General features: G+C 36.1%; 1 protein-coding gene across 1 annotated transcript; it reads left to right on the forward strand.

Annotated features, from left to right (window-relative positions):
• The first annotated feature begins 601 nt into the window (after nucleotides 1–601).
• On the forward strand, nucleotides 602–5,054 carry LOC122005576 (L-ascorbate oxidase-like). The gene is made up of 5 exons (XM_042560658.1): nucleotides 602–966; nucleotides 1,175–1,267; nucleotides 1,362–1,574; nucleotides 3,503–3,688; nucleotides 3,919–5,054. The coding sequence occupies exons 1-5, from the start codon at nucleotides 697–699 to the stop codon at nucleotides 4,876–4,878; spliced, it is 1,722 nt and encodes a 573-aa protein (XP_042416592.1). The 5' UTR covers nucleotides 602–696; the 3' UTR covers nucleotides 4,879–5,054.
• Nucleotides 5,055–16,011: the final 10,957 nt, after the last annotated feature.

Raw genomic sequence — 16,011 nt, forward strand, 5'->3', positions numbered from 1 at the left:
ACACAAGCATTCGGTCACTCATAACCAGCTCCGAGCCTACCCTCAACTTCGTTCAAGGTCACCCCACATTGCATCTGGTCTGGACCATGACTCTGATACTATTTGTTGTGCCCAAAGGATGTCCATATATCTCCACAATAACATGATATTGTCCATTTTGGGCCTAGGCCCTCATAACTTTACTTTTGGACTCTACCCAAAAGATCTCATTCTAATAAAGATATCCTACATCCTTTTAACCCTATAATTTTTACTAAATCTTTCAAGATAAGATTTCAATTAAACCTCAATAGAAAATTTTTTACCAACTACTCAGATAATTAGAAAACACTAATAATGAACAATCCATCAATGCAATATTTAAGTTAACCGTTGATTAAGAAAATTTTATCTATTAAATTGGTTAAAGTTGAGACTCAATTTCTATGCCTAGATACCTGAGAACTCAGACAGGATTCTATTGCACTATTGTCCAGGAGTAAAAAAATAAATAAATAAAATCAACCTTTTGATTTTGCCCACAAAAAATTTACCCACGACCAAATCTCACAATATTCAAGTGATAGTGCTTCCATCACCTTTTTCCTTTTCCTCCCCTATAAAAAAAGGGCTTGTCCTGCTCACTTCAAACCAGACTTTATGCTATTTGTGCTTCCTCTCTTCTTCACACTTTTTTGATTTCCCTCCCAACCACAAATGCATATGGCGAAGACCTCCCTCTTGTTCATCGCTTGGATCGTTTCACTTCTTTCGCACACCGCCTGCCAAGCCAAGGTCTGGCAATTCGAATGGGAGGTGGGTTATGTATACGCATCGCCGGACTGCGAAGAGAAACTCGTGATGGCAATCAACGGCCAGTTCCCAGGCCCGACCATCCGCGCCAAGGCCGGCGACACGATCCATCTCAAGCTGAAGAATACTCTCGACACCGAAGGAGTTGTCATCCACTGGCACGGTATCAGACAGGTAGTCCATGCTTAACCAGCAGCATCCCCAACTCAAACTCACCACTAAAGAGTCTAAAGCTAAATAACACGCTTACGTTAGAAGGTCCACTAGGGAGTTGTTATACAGAATTAAAGAAGAAACCACTTTGACATGGACAAGGCTACAAATTAATTTTCCACTACACCTCGAGAAATTTCATTCCTCGTTTTCTTTGTGTTCATAACAGCAAGGAACACCTTGGGCTGATGGCACTGCCTCCATCTCACAATGCGCAATCAATCCTGAGGAGACTTTTAACTACGCATTTGAAGTCGACAAGGTTATACTTTTTTTCTATTAGAGAAAGTGGAATGACAAATGCAACTATTGATGCACTTTTTTCCCTTTCCTTTCCTTTCCGGACTTGGACGCAGGCTGGCACATATTTCTACCATGGACATTATGGGATGCAGAGAGCTGCAGGGCTGTATGGTTCTCTCATAGTTGATGTGGCTGATGGTGAAGAGGAGCCATTCCACTATAATGGAGAGTTCAATCTACTTCTCAGTGATTGGTATCATAAGAGCATTTATGATCAGATGGTTGGACTCTCTTCCAGACCCATGAAATGGATTGGAGAACCCCAAGTAAGTGATGAGCTCAAGTTTCTTTTGTTTCAAACATTAGGACAGCACCATAGGTTTCCAAGGACAGAGGGAAAAGACATAGTTGTGCTAGAATCTAAAGAAAAATAAATAAAAAATTATATTAGGTTTGAAGTTATGTAGTAAGATACTGAATTTATTAAGTAACCGTTTTAATATATATATATATAGTACACGAAAAAGAACTAATGCTTAGAAAAGGGTAAAAAAGATTGAGGCTAACCACGAGTTTCTGTCTCCTTTACTAATTTTCTTCAATTGTAAGAATTTAAAAATCACATAGAACGAACAGCTCTGTGACCAAACTCTTCCTACTAAAGAGTTAGCTCCTACTTTAACCAAACATGGAGAAGTGATCATCCACTAGGCCACGAGTCACAAGGAAGGGAGGAAATGACTTTAGTAGAGAGTATCCATTTTGATAAATTTCATGCATCCAGTGTACCAAAGTGGACGTTAGTATTAATTAGATAAAATAAAAAGGGTAATTTGAACAAGTAGGTTACTGGTCCACCATTCTACCTAGTGAGTCGTGACAACTTCACGCTCCCTTTGAAATCAGGTTACAATAACAGGTTTCCATGGCTGGCACGTTGTCATGTTGTAGCCTCGTTAACAGTGCTCAGAAAAGAAAAAAACAGTAATTTGCAGTACTGTTCTGACTAGTTCTTTCTTAGAGCATTATTGTATATGTTAAATGGGTGTTATAATATAACACCCATTTAACACCTTTTTTCATTGTGAGTGAGTATTAGAGAAAGGAAAGAGAGTGCTCAAAGGTTTAAACATTTTTGAATACACTCTCTCTTACTTTTTTAATATTTTTTTTTCCTTTTTTAAATTATAAAATTTTTAATATTATTTAAAAAATTAATAAAAGGGATGAATAAGTGGATGATGGGGTCCATATTAATGTTAAAAGAGATGTGAGTGAAAGAAATATGTTGTTATAATGAATATGTGAAAGTGTGTCTCATATCTTTTGATGAGATGATGAATGTTATAACGCATTAACGTTACGGATGCTCTTAAAGAAAAAAAGAAACTATCCGTTTTATCACAAGAAGGTACTCTATGTTAAAACATATATATATATATATATATATATATATATATATATATATATATATAAAAGACCCTTATTCTATTTTTTTATTTCTAAAATAACTTTGTGCCCTCACTGCTCCAAATAATTTTAGCTAATTGTTTTATTTATAACCGTTTTAACATATCCACTTAGCAGTTTTGAGCATGTTATAGAAGTTTTAACATTAAATAATTTTAACCAAAATTTTGAGCATATTGTAGAAGTTTTAACCTAGATAGAAAAATAAGATGAGTGGCCTTTTGAAGATAACAAAATACGAGACACCCTTTTAATATTTTTTTTCTATTATATAAGAGAATATTCACACATGTAAAATTGTTAAACAGCCTTCATTGTTTAAGAATGGCCATAGCTGGAGGTGGAAAAGCTAGCTGCTTTCAGAGGAGCTGATAGAGCTTCTCCAGCTGTCCAGATATGGAATCTACCAACAATAAGATTGGCAATAGTTTAATGAACAAATGCATGTGGCCAATTAAATATATATTCTTAAGCTTACTGACCGGTAATTGCTCCGGTAATCTGAAGTGAGGTGGCACAAGATGTCAAAGATTTCTGCAGCCCAGCTGCAACCAAGAAATAGGCATCAAGAAAAGGTCACATGGGATGAATAACTTGGAAGAAAGAGAACGAACTGCCATATAAAAATAAATAAATAAATAAATAAATCAGAGTAGTTCCTGTCTTTGTGGCCTGAGCTAGCTAAAGAAAAGAAAAAAGTTTTAAAAGTAAACTATAAAAGTTTCCAGCTCAAAATCATGGGACTTGTGTCCATCCCTAATTTTGGCTTCTTGTTTGGGTGCAGAGTCTATTGATCAATGGCAGAGGGCAGTACAACTGTTCCCTGGCCGCACATCTTATCCAAGGATCCAGCACATGCAAGTTAACAAAAGACTGTGAACCTGTTGTGCTCCAAGTTCTTCCAAACAAGACATACAGGCTGCGAATTGCAAGCACTACCTCACTGGCTTCACTAAACCTGGCCATTGGAGTAAGTAACTATCTAGAATCATCTGGGTGATTAATTTCCGTCTCTTTGTTCATTTGAAATTTCATGGGAAAGCCACCGATTAGCAAGAAAAAGCAGCTGATTAGTAGAAACACCACTTCATAAAGGACATAATTGGATATAGAAATGAAAAATGTATAGGAAATTATATATTGTGATTCAAAATCATCTATCATATTCCATGTCACAGTTGGCATTTCTCTTGTTTTCAGAATCACAAGATGACAGTGGTGGAAGCAGATGGCAATTATGTGGAACCATTCAGTGTGGATGATATGGACATATATTCGGGTGAAAGCTACTCAGTACTCATCACTACAAACCAGAACCCATCATCAAATTACTGGCTTTCTGTCGGAGTTAGGGGAAGAAAACCCAATACACAACCTGCTTTATCTATCATAAACTACCTTCCTAATTCCCCGTCAAAATTACCAGAATCTAGTCCCCCAGTCACACCGGTATGGAATGACTATGCCCATAGCAAATCATTCACGTACAAGATTCTCGCCAAGGAAGGCACACCAAGGCCCCCTCAAAAGCATAATAAGAGAATTGCTTTGCTCAACACACAAAACAAATTGGATGGTTATACTAAGTGGGCTATCAACAACGTCTCTTTAGCACTTCCTACCACCCCTTATTTAGGAGCCATGAAATTTCAAATAAAGCATGCATTTGATCCTCAACCACCACCAGAGAACTTCTCCTCAGATTATGATGTGATGAAACCAGCCAAGAATCCAAATACAACGCAGAGTACCAATGCATATGTCTTCCAACTTAACAGCACAGTTGACGTAATCCTTCAAAATGCAAATGCCATAGCAGAGAACGTGAGTGAAATACATCCATGGCATTTGCACGGGCATGATTTCTGGGTGCTAGGGTATGGGGATGGAAGATTCCAAGAGAAGGATGTTTCCACGTTTAACCTCAAGAATCCTCCGCTCAGAAACACAGTAGTGATTTTTCCTTATGGTTGGACAGCATTAAGGTTTGTGACAGACAATCCTGGAGTTTGGGCATTTCACTGCCATATAGAACCACATCTGCATATGGGCATGGGTGTAATATTTGCAGAAGGTATTGAATATGTCGGGAAAATTCCAAGAGATGCTATAACTTGTGGGCTGACTGGAAAGATGTTAATCAACAACCATCTTCCTTAATTGATGCACTCTGATCCAGTCATTCGTCTATGAGGCTGATCAATCAAGTTGTTTTTTATTAGTATGTCACTTTTTAAGAAGAGCAACTAGGAAATGATTGGGACCAAAGCTGTCAGATTATGAACTTGTATGGAATATGGTTTTGATATCTCACTAACCTTGAATTAATAATGTAATCAGATGATAAGGCAGGGTTTAAATTTTAAGAGAAAATATAATAAACTGATTACATCCATCAGGTAGGTTTCCATCAATTGGATATTTAGTCCTATAGGTATGATTGCTTTATATGAATCGATTTTGCAGTAGAAGTACCTCTTATATTGGTCTAGCCTACCAACATAGGGATGTAACTTTCCAATAAAATTAATTGTTTGTTTGAATCAACTGAAATAGATTGAAAATGATCAGAAGATCATAAGACTAATGAATATGAAATATATGAATGTAATCCAAAAGATTTCTGTTTCTTTGTTGCAGACCAAATACCTTTAGTTCCAAAGGTACCAATTGGGTGATGTTATAACACTAACAAACATAGCTTCCATTGAATCTATCTGGACTTGATCCACACAAAAACAAAGAATGTAAGAGCAACTTTTTTTAAGTGATCAATATCAAGAAAGTCAAAATTTGTTTAGCTGATTGATTTGTCTTTAATTCTTGGCTAACTTCATGTAAACCCAAGGAATCTATTTGATCATCCATGTGAAGTAGCAAAGGTTGTTAGAGATGCATAAAGTTGTCACCTACTAGGAAATGTACCTATAGAGAAGGTTATGCATGTCATCTATGATCTACCACCCAGTATTCTTGTTTCTTCTACAATTCAACAACAACAACAACAACCAAGCTTTATCTCATTAGGTGGGGTCGGCTATATGGATCATTTTATGCTATCGAGATCTATCTCCTACTATATCATCATCTATACTTAAATAAATTTTATCCTGTTTTATTGTTGCTAACCAAGTCTTTTTTGGTCTTCCTCTTCCTCGTTTAATATGTGTGTTTGTCATAGTTTCACATTGCCTAACTGGAGCATTTATGATTTATTGGTCATCTAAGTACATGTTTGTACCATCTTAAACGTGTCTCTCAGAGTTTTCCCTCAATAGATACAACTCCGACTTTCTCTCTAATGCTCTCATTTCTTATTCTGTCCATTCTCATATGTCCATACATTCACCTTAATATTCTCATCTCTGTAACTCGCATCTTCTGGTCATGTGCTCAAGTCAGTTCAACATTCAGCTTTAAACAATATAGCAGTCTAACTGCGATTTTGTAGAACTTTCCTTTAAGTTTTAAAGGTACTTTACAGTCAAATAAAACACCTGACGCTCATCACCATTTCAACCATCATGCTTATATTCTATATAAGACATCTCTTTCAATCCCTCCATCGTTTTACAAAAATGATTCTAAATATTTAAACCTCTCGGTTTCGGATAACTCGTCATCTCCTATCTTAACAATTGTTTCATTACGTCTAATATTGCTAAACTTAAATTCCATATATTCTGTTTATATTCTACTAAGCATAAAGTCTTTCCCTTCTAGGGTTTCCCGTCAAGATTCTAGTTTAGCATTTACTCATTCACGTGTTTCATCTATCAAAATAATATCATCTGCAAATAATATGCACAACAGTACTATGTCTTGAATGTGTCCAGTGAATTTGTCCATAATTAGTGTAAAAAAATAGGGACTTAGAGCTAATCCTTGATGAAACCTTATTTTTATTAAAAATGCTTCAGTTACTCTACCTGAAGTCTTTACTCTAGTCATTATATCCTCGTACATATCCTTAATTAGTTTAATATATATTATGCTAACACCTCTCTTTTCTAAAATTCTCCATATAATTTATGAGACTATCATAAGTTTTTTCTAAGTCAATGAATATCATGTGTAGATCTTGTTTTTGCTCATGATATTTTTCAATTAGTTATCTAAGAAGATATATAGCTTCTATTGTCAACCTTCCAGGCATGAACCCAAATTGATTTTCGGTCATTGTGGTCACCTTCCTTAATCTTTTTTCTATTACTTTTTTTCCAAAGTTTCATGGTATGACTAATTAGTTTAATACCCTTATAGTTTGCACAATTTTATACGTCTCCCTTGTTCTTATATAAGGGAACTAGAGTACTTACCCTCCATTGATCATATATTTTTTTCATTTTCAATATTATGTTAATTAATTTATAAGACATTCAATACATTGTTTCCTTAAACACTTCCATATCTCTATCGGAATATCATATGATCCAACGGCTTTTCCATTCTGCATCCTATTTAAAGTTTGTTCTACTTTTGAAGTTGGAATTCTATGATAAAAATTTAAATTTTTATATTCATTTGACCTACTTAAATTATCTAAGTTAATCAAACCCTCATTAAAAAGTTGATAAAAATATCCACCGCTCTTTTATTTCTCTATCATTTACTAGTACCTTATTATATTCATCTTTAACACATTTATTTACATAAGATCTTTTATTTTCCGCTCTCTCACTTTAACTATTTTATAAATGACTCTTTCCCCTTCTTTTGAATCCAATATTTGATATAATTGTTCAAAAGTTTCATTCTTTACATCATTCATTAGTTTCTTAGCCTCTTTTTTTGCTATTGTATATTTTTTTAAGTTTTCTCATTCTTACAAATATATAATTCATTATAAGTGGTTCGTTTTTCCTTAACTTTCTCTTGTATTTTCTCATTCCACCACCAAGATTCCTTACTTAGAAGTGCATATCTCTTTGACTCACCGAGTACACTTTTAGCTACTATTTTCAACTTTGATATCGTCTTATCCCATATTATATTAGAGTCACCATATATTTCACTTAATGCTGGTACTCTTACCTTCTCCTTAAATATATTTTACTTCACATCCTTTAACTTCTGTTTAATTGTATGAGTCATATATATTTTCTTTCTATTGATACTATGCCTGAGACACATATCCAACACTACTAATCTATTGGATAGTTAAGTTTTCTCCGGGATGACCTTACAATCTTTACAAATTTTTTTATCTTTTTTTAATCATAAGAAAGTCAATTTACGATTTATTATTCTCACTTTTGAACGTGACTAAGTATTCTTCTTTTTTCTTAAAAAACGTATTAGCTAACATACGGTCTATCACAAAATCTAATATAGTTTTCCCTTTCTTCATTTCTCGTTCCAAACCCATAACCCCATGTACCCTCTCATATTCCTTATTTTTCACTTGGACACGCTCATTTAGATCACCTCCTATTAAATTATTTATTTGACGGAATGTTTTGTAATAATTCATCCCTGGCGCATCACTTCAAGTTATCCAGTACACAATATCTAAAAACGGATGACAAGATCCAAGAGATGTCAAAGGTTCCTTATGCCAGTGCAGTTGGTCGTCTGATGTATGTTATGGTGAGCACGAGATTAGATTTGGCGCAAGCAGTTAGTATGGTAAGCAAGTTTCTCTCAAATCCTAGTCGACCACATTGGGATGCAGTGAAGTGAATTTTCAGATACTTGAGAAATACAATTGATTATGGCATCATGTTCAGTAGACAACCGGAAGATCCTTCAGTTGCTGGGTACGTAGATGCGGACTATGTAGGAGATTTAGATAACAGGAGGTCTACTACAGGATACGTGTTCACTATGGCAGGAGGACCTATTTGTTGGAAATCTATGATACAATCTATTGTTGCATTGTCTACTACGGAGTCGGAGTACATGGCAGTAGCTAAAGCAGCGAAGGAAGTTTTATGGCTTACAAGTTGGTCAGAGAACTGGGTGTTCAGCAATGTGGAGTCAAGTTGTTATGCGATAGTCAAAGTGCTATCTATTTGATGAAGAATCAGGTGTATCATGCGAGAATCAAGCACATTGATGTGAGGTTTCACAAGATCAGAGAGTTGATTGCTTCCAGGAAAATTCAACTTGAGAATGTTCACACTGCAAACAATGTTGTAGACATGCTGACAAAGTCAATGACCACAGAGAAGTTTTGCTTGAACTTAATCCATATCTCTAGATGTTAAAGGAAGGAAGCCCAGACCCAAAAATCCAGATGGGGCTTTATTCAGATACTCGTGTTCTTTAAAGGGGTGAATATTCGCCAAGGTGGAGATTGTTGACGAGTGTCTCATATTTAGATGAATGTCAATGCGATGGATGCTATGAAAGAAAAATCTGTTACGATTTTTCGTAATAAAATTCTGTTACGATTTTATATAACAGAATTCTATTATGATTTTTCATAACAGAATTCTATTATGATTTTTCATAACAGAATTCTATTGCGATTTTTCATAATAACATGCTGTTACAATTTTACCGAGTCTAGGGTTTATGTATTATTTATAAAGATCATTGTAAACCTATTGTATAACAACAACAATCACAAGAATTATTTGATATAATTCTCTTGTGTAGAGAGAATTCTAATAAAACTCCGGCCGCTTTTGTGGAGTAGGCACGTCGCCGAACCACAGTAACTCTTCTTCTTTCTCTTCTTCTCCTTTCTCGTGTTTGCTTTCCTTTTGTGCGTCTTTGTCTTGTTGCTCCGCGTGATCTCTTTTTCTCTTCCTTTTCTTCCGCACGTTAGAGGTTGAGAGGTGTTGCCCCGTCTTTGCGCAACAGTATAGTATGCAGAACTGTACACCTACCTGTGTCAAGAGGTGACAAGTTCAGCATGCAGCAGTGTGTTTGAACTTAAAATAAAGAAGATGGAACGATTCTCATATGCGTCGGCAGTGGGAAGTCTCATGTATGCACAAGTTTGAACTCGACCAGATATAGCATTTATAGTGGAGATGTTAGGCAGATATGTTAGCAACCCAAGACCATCACACTGGAAAGCGGTTAAAAGAGTGATGCGGTATTTGCAAAGAATTAAAGGACATATGCTCACGTATCGAAGATCAAATCACTTGGAGGTGATTAGATATTCAGACTCTGATTTTGCTGAATGTTTGGACAGCAGGAGGTTCACTTCAGGCTATGTTTTCATATTGGCTAGAGGAACTATATTTTGGAAGAGTGTCAAGCAAACGATAATAGTTACTTTTACTATGGAGGCAGAGTTAATGGAATATTACGAAGCATCCAATCATGGGATTTGGTTGCGGAACTTAATCACAGCGTTACAAATCAGTGATGACATTGACATACCACTGAGGATCTACTGTAATAATAAAGCTGCAGAACTTTATGCCAAGAACAACCGCAGTTCCTCGAAGTCCAAGCACATCGACATCAAGTTTCTAGAGGTTAAAGAAAGAGTTCAAAGTTGTCAAATCATGGTAGAGCACATCAACACAGATTCTATGTTGGCCGATCCACTCACTAAAGGTTTGGTGCCTAAGGTGTTTCATATGCATGTTGTGGATATAGGAAACCTTATAGAAGAAAAACTCATCTAGTGGGAGTTTGTATTTATTGCTCTATATTTGATAATAAAGAAAAATATTTTATTTTGATTATTATACGTACTTAAAGTTCAAAACATTAATAGGATTTTATTTGTTTGTTGGACACTCTGAAATACAATATCATGATTTACTGTTGATATTTAACATTTGATATTTGTAAATATGATATAGATTCCATTTAGGAATCATAAGGTTTAAATCATAATTTGCTATTGCAGTTTAGCATATAGTATTTGTAAATATGATCAAACAATTTTGGGTCCCTTAGAACCAGTTGAAAATTGACATGTATTTATCACATTTCATGTAATTTCCACTCTACACATCCGCATCTTGATCTATGTCATTAATGACATTGGTATTGTGATTACTGTTGGGGCTTGTTACAATCATATACAGTAGTTATAACCTCTTTAGTCTTATACCAATGAAGTTAATGGGCCAAATTGTTTAAGAGGTATCTTGTACCCATAAAGTATGATATCAACTAAAGTTGCATTCGTGTCTATAATCACATATAGCCCAAGTTGGAGATTGTTGGATTTAATATCCCTTAAGATGGGCTCACATGTGATTTAAGAGACTTGCGATACCAAAATTCATTATGTGATCTAACTTAAGGTTATTGGGTTTCGGATTATTGGATATAAATTTATGTGTAGAACCCTTTAGCCCAATCCATTATTATCTATGGGTTGATAATGGATTGGATTCCTATATAAAGGAGAGGCCCCGAAGAGTTTAGGGTATCATCTTGACCTAATTTCTTGTTCCCCATTAATAAGAAACTCTGTTTGCTTCCGTTTTTTCTTCCTTAGGATCTTCTAGATGATGCTAAAGGACAAAGATATGGCTCTTCAATCAAGTTCTTTGTCATTATATTTATGTATTTACTTTCTTATGTCATGTTCTCAATGAAACAAAAATCCATGCTCATATGTTCTTATCTTTTCTCTATTCAAGTTCTTATTTCGTTCCTAAAATTTATGAGATTAAGAGAAAATTCATGTTCTATCAGAACGTTCACAACACTTGTTACTGGGACAAAAAAAAACTAAGATGAAAATAAGAAGAAATAAAATTATTGATGTCACTGTTCAGTTCAAAAGTAATAGAGAAGAGGAAGGGATTTAATTTCCTCCATTCCCCCTACTTATGCATGCTCAAATTGGGCTGAAAAGAACCTTAAACACGAACAAGTAAGTGAGAATATTTCTCTTCTTTCATTTTCCATTAAAGTAAAAAATAATAATAATAAATGAAATAGAATGGGAAAAAAAATACCAATTTTACTTAAACTATTTCATTTCTCTTGTTTTTCCTTTTGTTTTTCCTTTCTTGAGGAAGATGTTGCGAGTGTATTTAATCTTAAATCTCAGCCAAACAAAGAGATCAGAGAAACAGAAAAACTGTAAGCAAGAAGAAGAAATAAAGTCAGTCTCTCCAACTTAATACAACTTAAGACGTAAAAAATATGCAAATATCCAACAAGACTTAGAACTAAAACGCCAAAAGAAATATAAGATGATCAGCGGCAAGCAACAGCCCGTTAAATAGCAATTCTTCAAAATAACAAGAAAAGAAAGAAGATGCATACATCAAAAATTCTCCGTCCCGTACGAATGGAGGATCGAGAAGACACAGCTCAGCCCTAGTTCTTCGACCCAAAACACGAAAGCGTAGAGAAGCTTCACTTAACATTTACGGATCGAACGAAAACAAAATCCAAAAGTAAGGCTGCGAGGAAGGTACATTAGAAGAACTCCAGAAACTAACCCTGGGAAAAGTTGAGGTGCCGTAGCAGCATCCATGTGGCACTTTGTCGGGGTGGTCGAATTTCCCGGCCATCTGGTAGGCGGGCAGATGGCGAGAGGAGAGCGTCAGAAGGAGCGGAATTGAATAAGAAAGCAATGCTTCGGAGGCTCAGCGGACAGAGTACTCGAGAGTAGTACCGCGACTTGAATGCAGTACGCGTAGTACAGGTGAGATTATCACTTATCATAAAATATGATTTATCTCCGCTGTAGCACATGTAAATTTTAGTATCTCGACCTTCTTCGCGAAAAATTTTACTTTGAGAAAATTTTAATCTTTCTTTTGGAATGAAGTATTGTTTGTTTATAAGTTTTATTAAAATGTTTCTATGATTTCTTTATTGTTTTAATTTTTCCATTTTATTATTAATATAAATGAATCAACAATACTTATAAAAATATAAAAAAAATAACAATACCAAACTATATATATAATTATTCCTATTTTTAATCATGCAGACAAAATAATCTGTAATGTTTCTCCGATATCATCCTGCTAAGCAGACAATGAAATATTATCATATAAAATTTTCATTATCGTATAAAATCTTAGGTCAAAATTTGATGCATTTGAATATGCACTCCCTCTTATCTTAGACATCATCTACCCTAATAGCTAGAAATCGAACGAGCAAATTACCTTTATGCCATATAAGTTGACCATGAATAGAGGTTAGGTCTGAACTACTTACTAGTAATCACTAGTTCAAAACTTTGGCCTGACTGTTGGACCCCGTGGTAGTTTTGATGTGATCAACCAAGTTGGTTGGGTCATGCTGTGTTTGATCCCTGTGTCTGAGTGTGCAGGAGCTTAGGAGCATAGGAAGTCGAGCGGAAGACGCAGCTAGCGAGAAGGATGGCACGGGAAGGGAGCCGACGGGCTCGGTGCGTCCGAAGGACAAGAGAGCTGCGGAAGAGTACTCCGGTGGGCGTGAAGAGCGTGCGCGGCGTTCGAGGGACGTTAAGCCGGGACGGAAGGCTGCTCGAGGAGAAGGCCGGGAATTGGGTTCTGGTGAGCCCTATTCCGGTTGGCCGCAATCACCCAAAAGAACGGAGCTTCGGAAGCTAAAGCGAAGAAGAAAAGGAGTCAAAAGAGGCTGGAAATTACTGTAGCAGAAAGTTACCGTAGCTTGAAGGCGCCTTAAACAAGCTTGAAGGCGCCTTCAAGCCTGTTCAAGGCGCCTTGATGATTGACGTTGCATGGATAAAGTTTTATCCACGATCACGAGGCGCCAACCCCGCTGAGGCGCCTTGGACTCTCGGGATAAGATTTCCAGGGCCTATATAAAGGCCCCTGGAGCTAGGAATTCAACAACAACTCAAGCATTCAATCTGTAGTGTTTCCTAGCAATAGTTCTGAGCTTTTGAAAGTGTAAAAGGCTTCTCCGCCTTCAGCAAAGGAGAGTTTCTTTTAGTGCGCTTCTACTGTCCTGGATTAACAACCTCCTTGGTTGTAACCAGGTTAATTCTTCTGTGTCTTTCTTTTACTGTTTTATTATTTTGTTAACTATTGCACTAACTGAGTTGAAAGTACGAGGAGGGTATAGTTACTTTTTGTTTTCAGCAATTCACCCCCTCTTGCCGGCCTCCGCTGCACCAACAAGTGGTATCAGAGCCTGATCGCCTCAGAAGGATTAACCGCCAACTGAAGCACTACGATCAAGACGATGGCCGGAGCTAAAATCCATCCCCCGAAGTTCGACGGAGACTTCGCCACATGGAAGCGCAAAATGGAGGTATTTTTTAAAACGGATTTTGATATTCTTATTACAATGAAATATGGTTTTGCAGCGCCGAAAGACAAAGAAGAAAACACATGGAGCAAGAAGGAGCAAGCCGATTTCGTCGCTAACGGAAAGGCGGAGTTCCACCTGCTTAGTGTGCTGCCACCACAAGAAGTAAATCGGATCGGAAGCTACGACTCAACGAAAGATCTCTGGGAAAAATTCCTGGAGCTACACGAAGGTACTTCCGAAGCGAAGCTAGCGAAGCGCGACATCCTCCGGAACCAGTTAACGAACCTCCGGATGAACCAAGGCGAGAAGGTAGCGCAACTCCAAGCGAGAATCAAGGAGCTAATAACGCAACTAACGAACCTTGGAGAAGAGGTAACCAACCGGGATTCCATCCGATACGCGCTCAATGCCTTCCCGAAAACTCCGGAATGGGCCTCCGGAATGGTACATCTCTAAGGACCTCGAGGTAAGTACTTTAGAACAATTATTTTCCACTTTTGAACTTCACGAATCTCGAGTTTCAGAACCCAACGGAGCAGAGAAGACAAGTCAGAACATTGCCTTAAAGGCAAAGCTGAACAGTTCTGACTCCGAAGCCTCAGTCGACGTAAGACGTTTCAATAAGTTTTTTAGTACTAACAAATTTAAATCGCAGAGGCATCATCGAAAGAAGAGGACGGTTCGCTGTTACAACTGCAACGAAGAGGGGCACATCAAAGATGACTGCCCAAAGCTAAAGAGAAAGGAGAAAGAAAAGGAAAAGCCAAAATACAAGAAGCCAGAACCCTCCAAACACAAGAACCTAAAGGCAACGTGGGATGATTCGTCATCCTCCGAATCGGAAGTCGAAGAATTCTCGGGACTAGCACTGATGGCCAACCATCAGCAACAAGAAACGTCTAGCTCAGAGATGAGCATCGACGAAGGGGGAGGAACGTCAGAAGAAAGCAGCAGTGAAGGGGGAGCGTCACCAGACCAGGTAAGTAAGGTACGCAATCTAACCTCAACTCAATCTTTCAAATTTATCAAGTCTCTTTCTAAAGAGTTAGATCAATTAGAAAAAGAGAATGCTGAACTAAAGTTGAACTTAGCAAGAGCATGCCCGTTAGAAATGTATGATCATCTAAAATCAGAGAATGAAAATTTAAAATTAGAAATTGAAAAATTGGAAAATGATGCATGCTTAAAGAAATTTTCAAAGTCAAAAATTAGAATTTATGGTAAATTAAATTGGTATATAAGGAAGCATCAAGGTCAACTTAGAAAAATACCAAGAAACTATGTACCCCCTAGATTTTTGAATAATCCTGTAGGAAGGAACCTCTATTGGGTTCCAAAATCTGTGCTTAATTAATTTTTCAAAAATTAAAAGCTTAAAGTGAGAAAATTAAACATTGAAATTCTTTATGGAAGCTTTGTCTAAGGAAGTGGTTGTTGCTCCAATAACCAAGAAGGTCTAGTGCCTCGCCACGACCTGGAAGCTAAAATATTGAAAGAAAATGTTTAATTAACTTTCTGAAAATACATTAAACTAGAAACAAATAATGCTTTAAAAGTTTTTAAATCTTTTTAAAATTCTAAAAAGTCAGATTGTGAAAATTAAAAAAAAAATTTAATTTGACTTAGAAATTTTTTTTATTGACTTAGAAAATTTTTTCTGAAAATTCAAAAATTTGACTTAGAATTTTTTTGGTGAAAAATTCATTTTAACTTAGAAATTTTTTTTAAAATAATTCATATTGAGGTAGAAAATTTTTTCTGAAAATTCAAAATTTTGACTTAGAAATTTTTTTTTGGAAAAATTTATTTTAACTTAGCAATTTTTTTTCAAAATTCATTTTTAACTTAGAAAATTTTCAAAAAACTTCAATCTTACTTGAATATTCTTAAGACCCCATTTTTGCTATGATCAAAGGGGGAGAGAAAAGTACAAGTTTAGGGAGAGTTAGAGAAAACTTAAAATTTATTTTTTTAAAAAAATGTTGCAATTTTACTAATTGCAAAAATTATTCTTAACTTGTTAGTTTAGTAATTTTTCTTTAAAATTACTGTTTTTTGTCTATTTTTAACCCTAACTTGAACTTGGGTTGATGCACATCAAAAAGGGGGAGATTGTTGGACCCCGTGGTAGTTTTGATGTAA

This window comes from Zingiber officinale, chromosome 7B (assembly GCF_018446385.1).
Source record: "Zingiber officinale cultivar Zhangliang chromosome 7B, Zo_v1.1, whole genome shotgun sequence".
NCBI classification, from domain to species: domain Eukaryota; kingdom Viridiplantae; phylum Streptophyta; class Magnoliopsida; order Zingiberales; family Zingiberaceae; genus Zingiber; species Zingiber officinale.

What these genes read in the sequence shown, in the direction of transcription:
- LOC122005576 (XM_042560658.1), top strand. Translation starts at nt 697, where the DNA reads ATGCATATGGCGAAGACCTCCCTCTTGTTCATCGCTTGGATCGTTTCA. An exon ending in AATGGATTGGAGAACCCCAA is followed by an intron (nt 1,575 to 3,502) that starts GTAAGTGATGAG and finishes GTTTGGGTGCAG; the next exon opens with AGTCTATTGATCAATGGCAG. An exon ending in CACTAAACCTGGCCATTGGA is followed by an intron (nt 3,689 to 3,918) that starts GTAAGTAACTAT and finishes TCTTGTTTTCAG; the next exon opens with AATCACAAGATGACAGTGGT.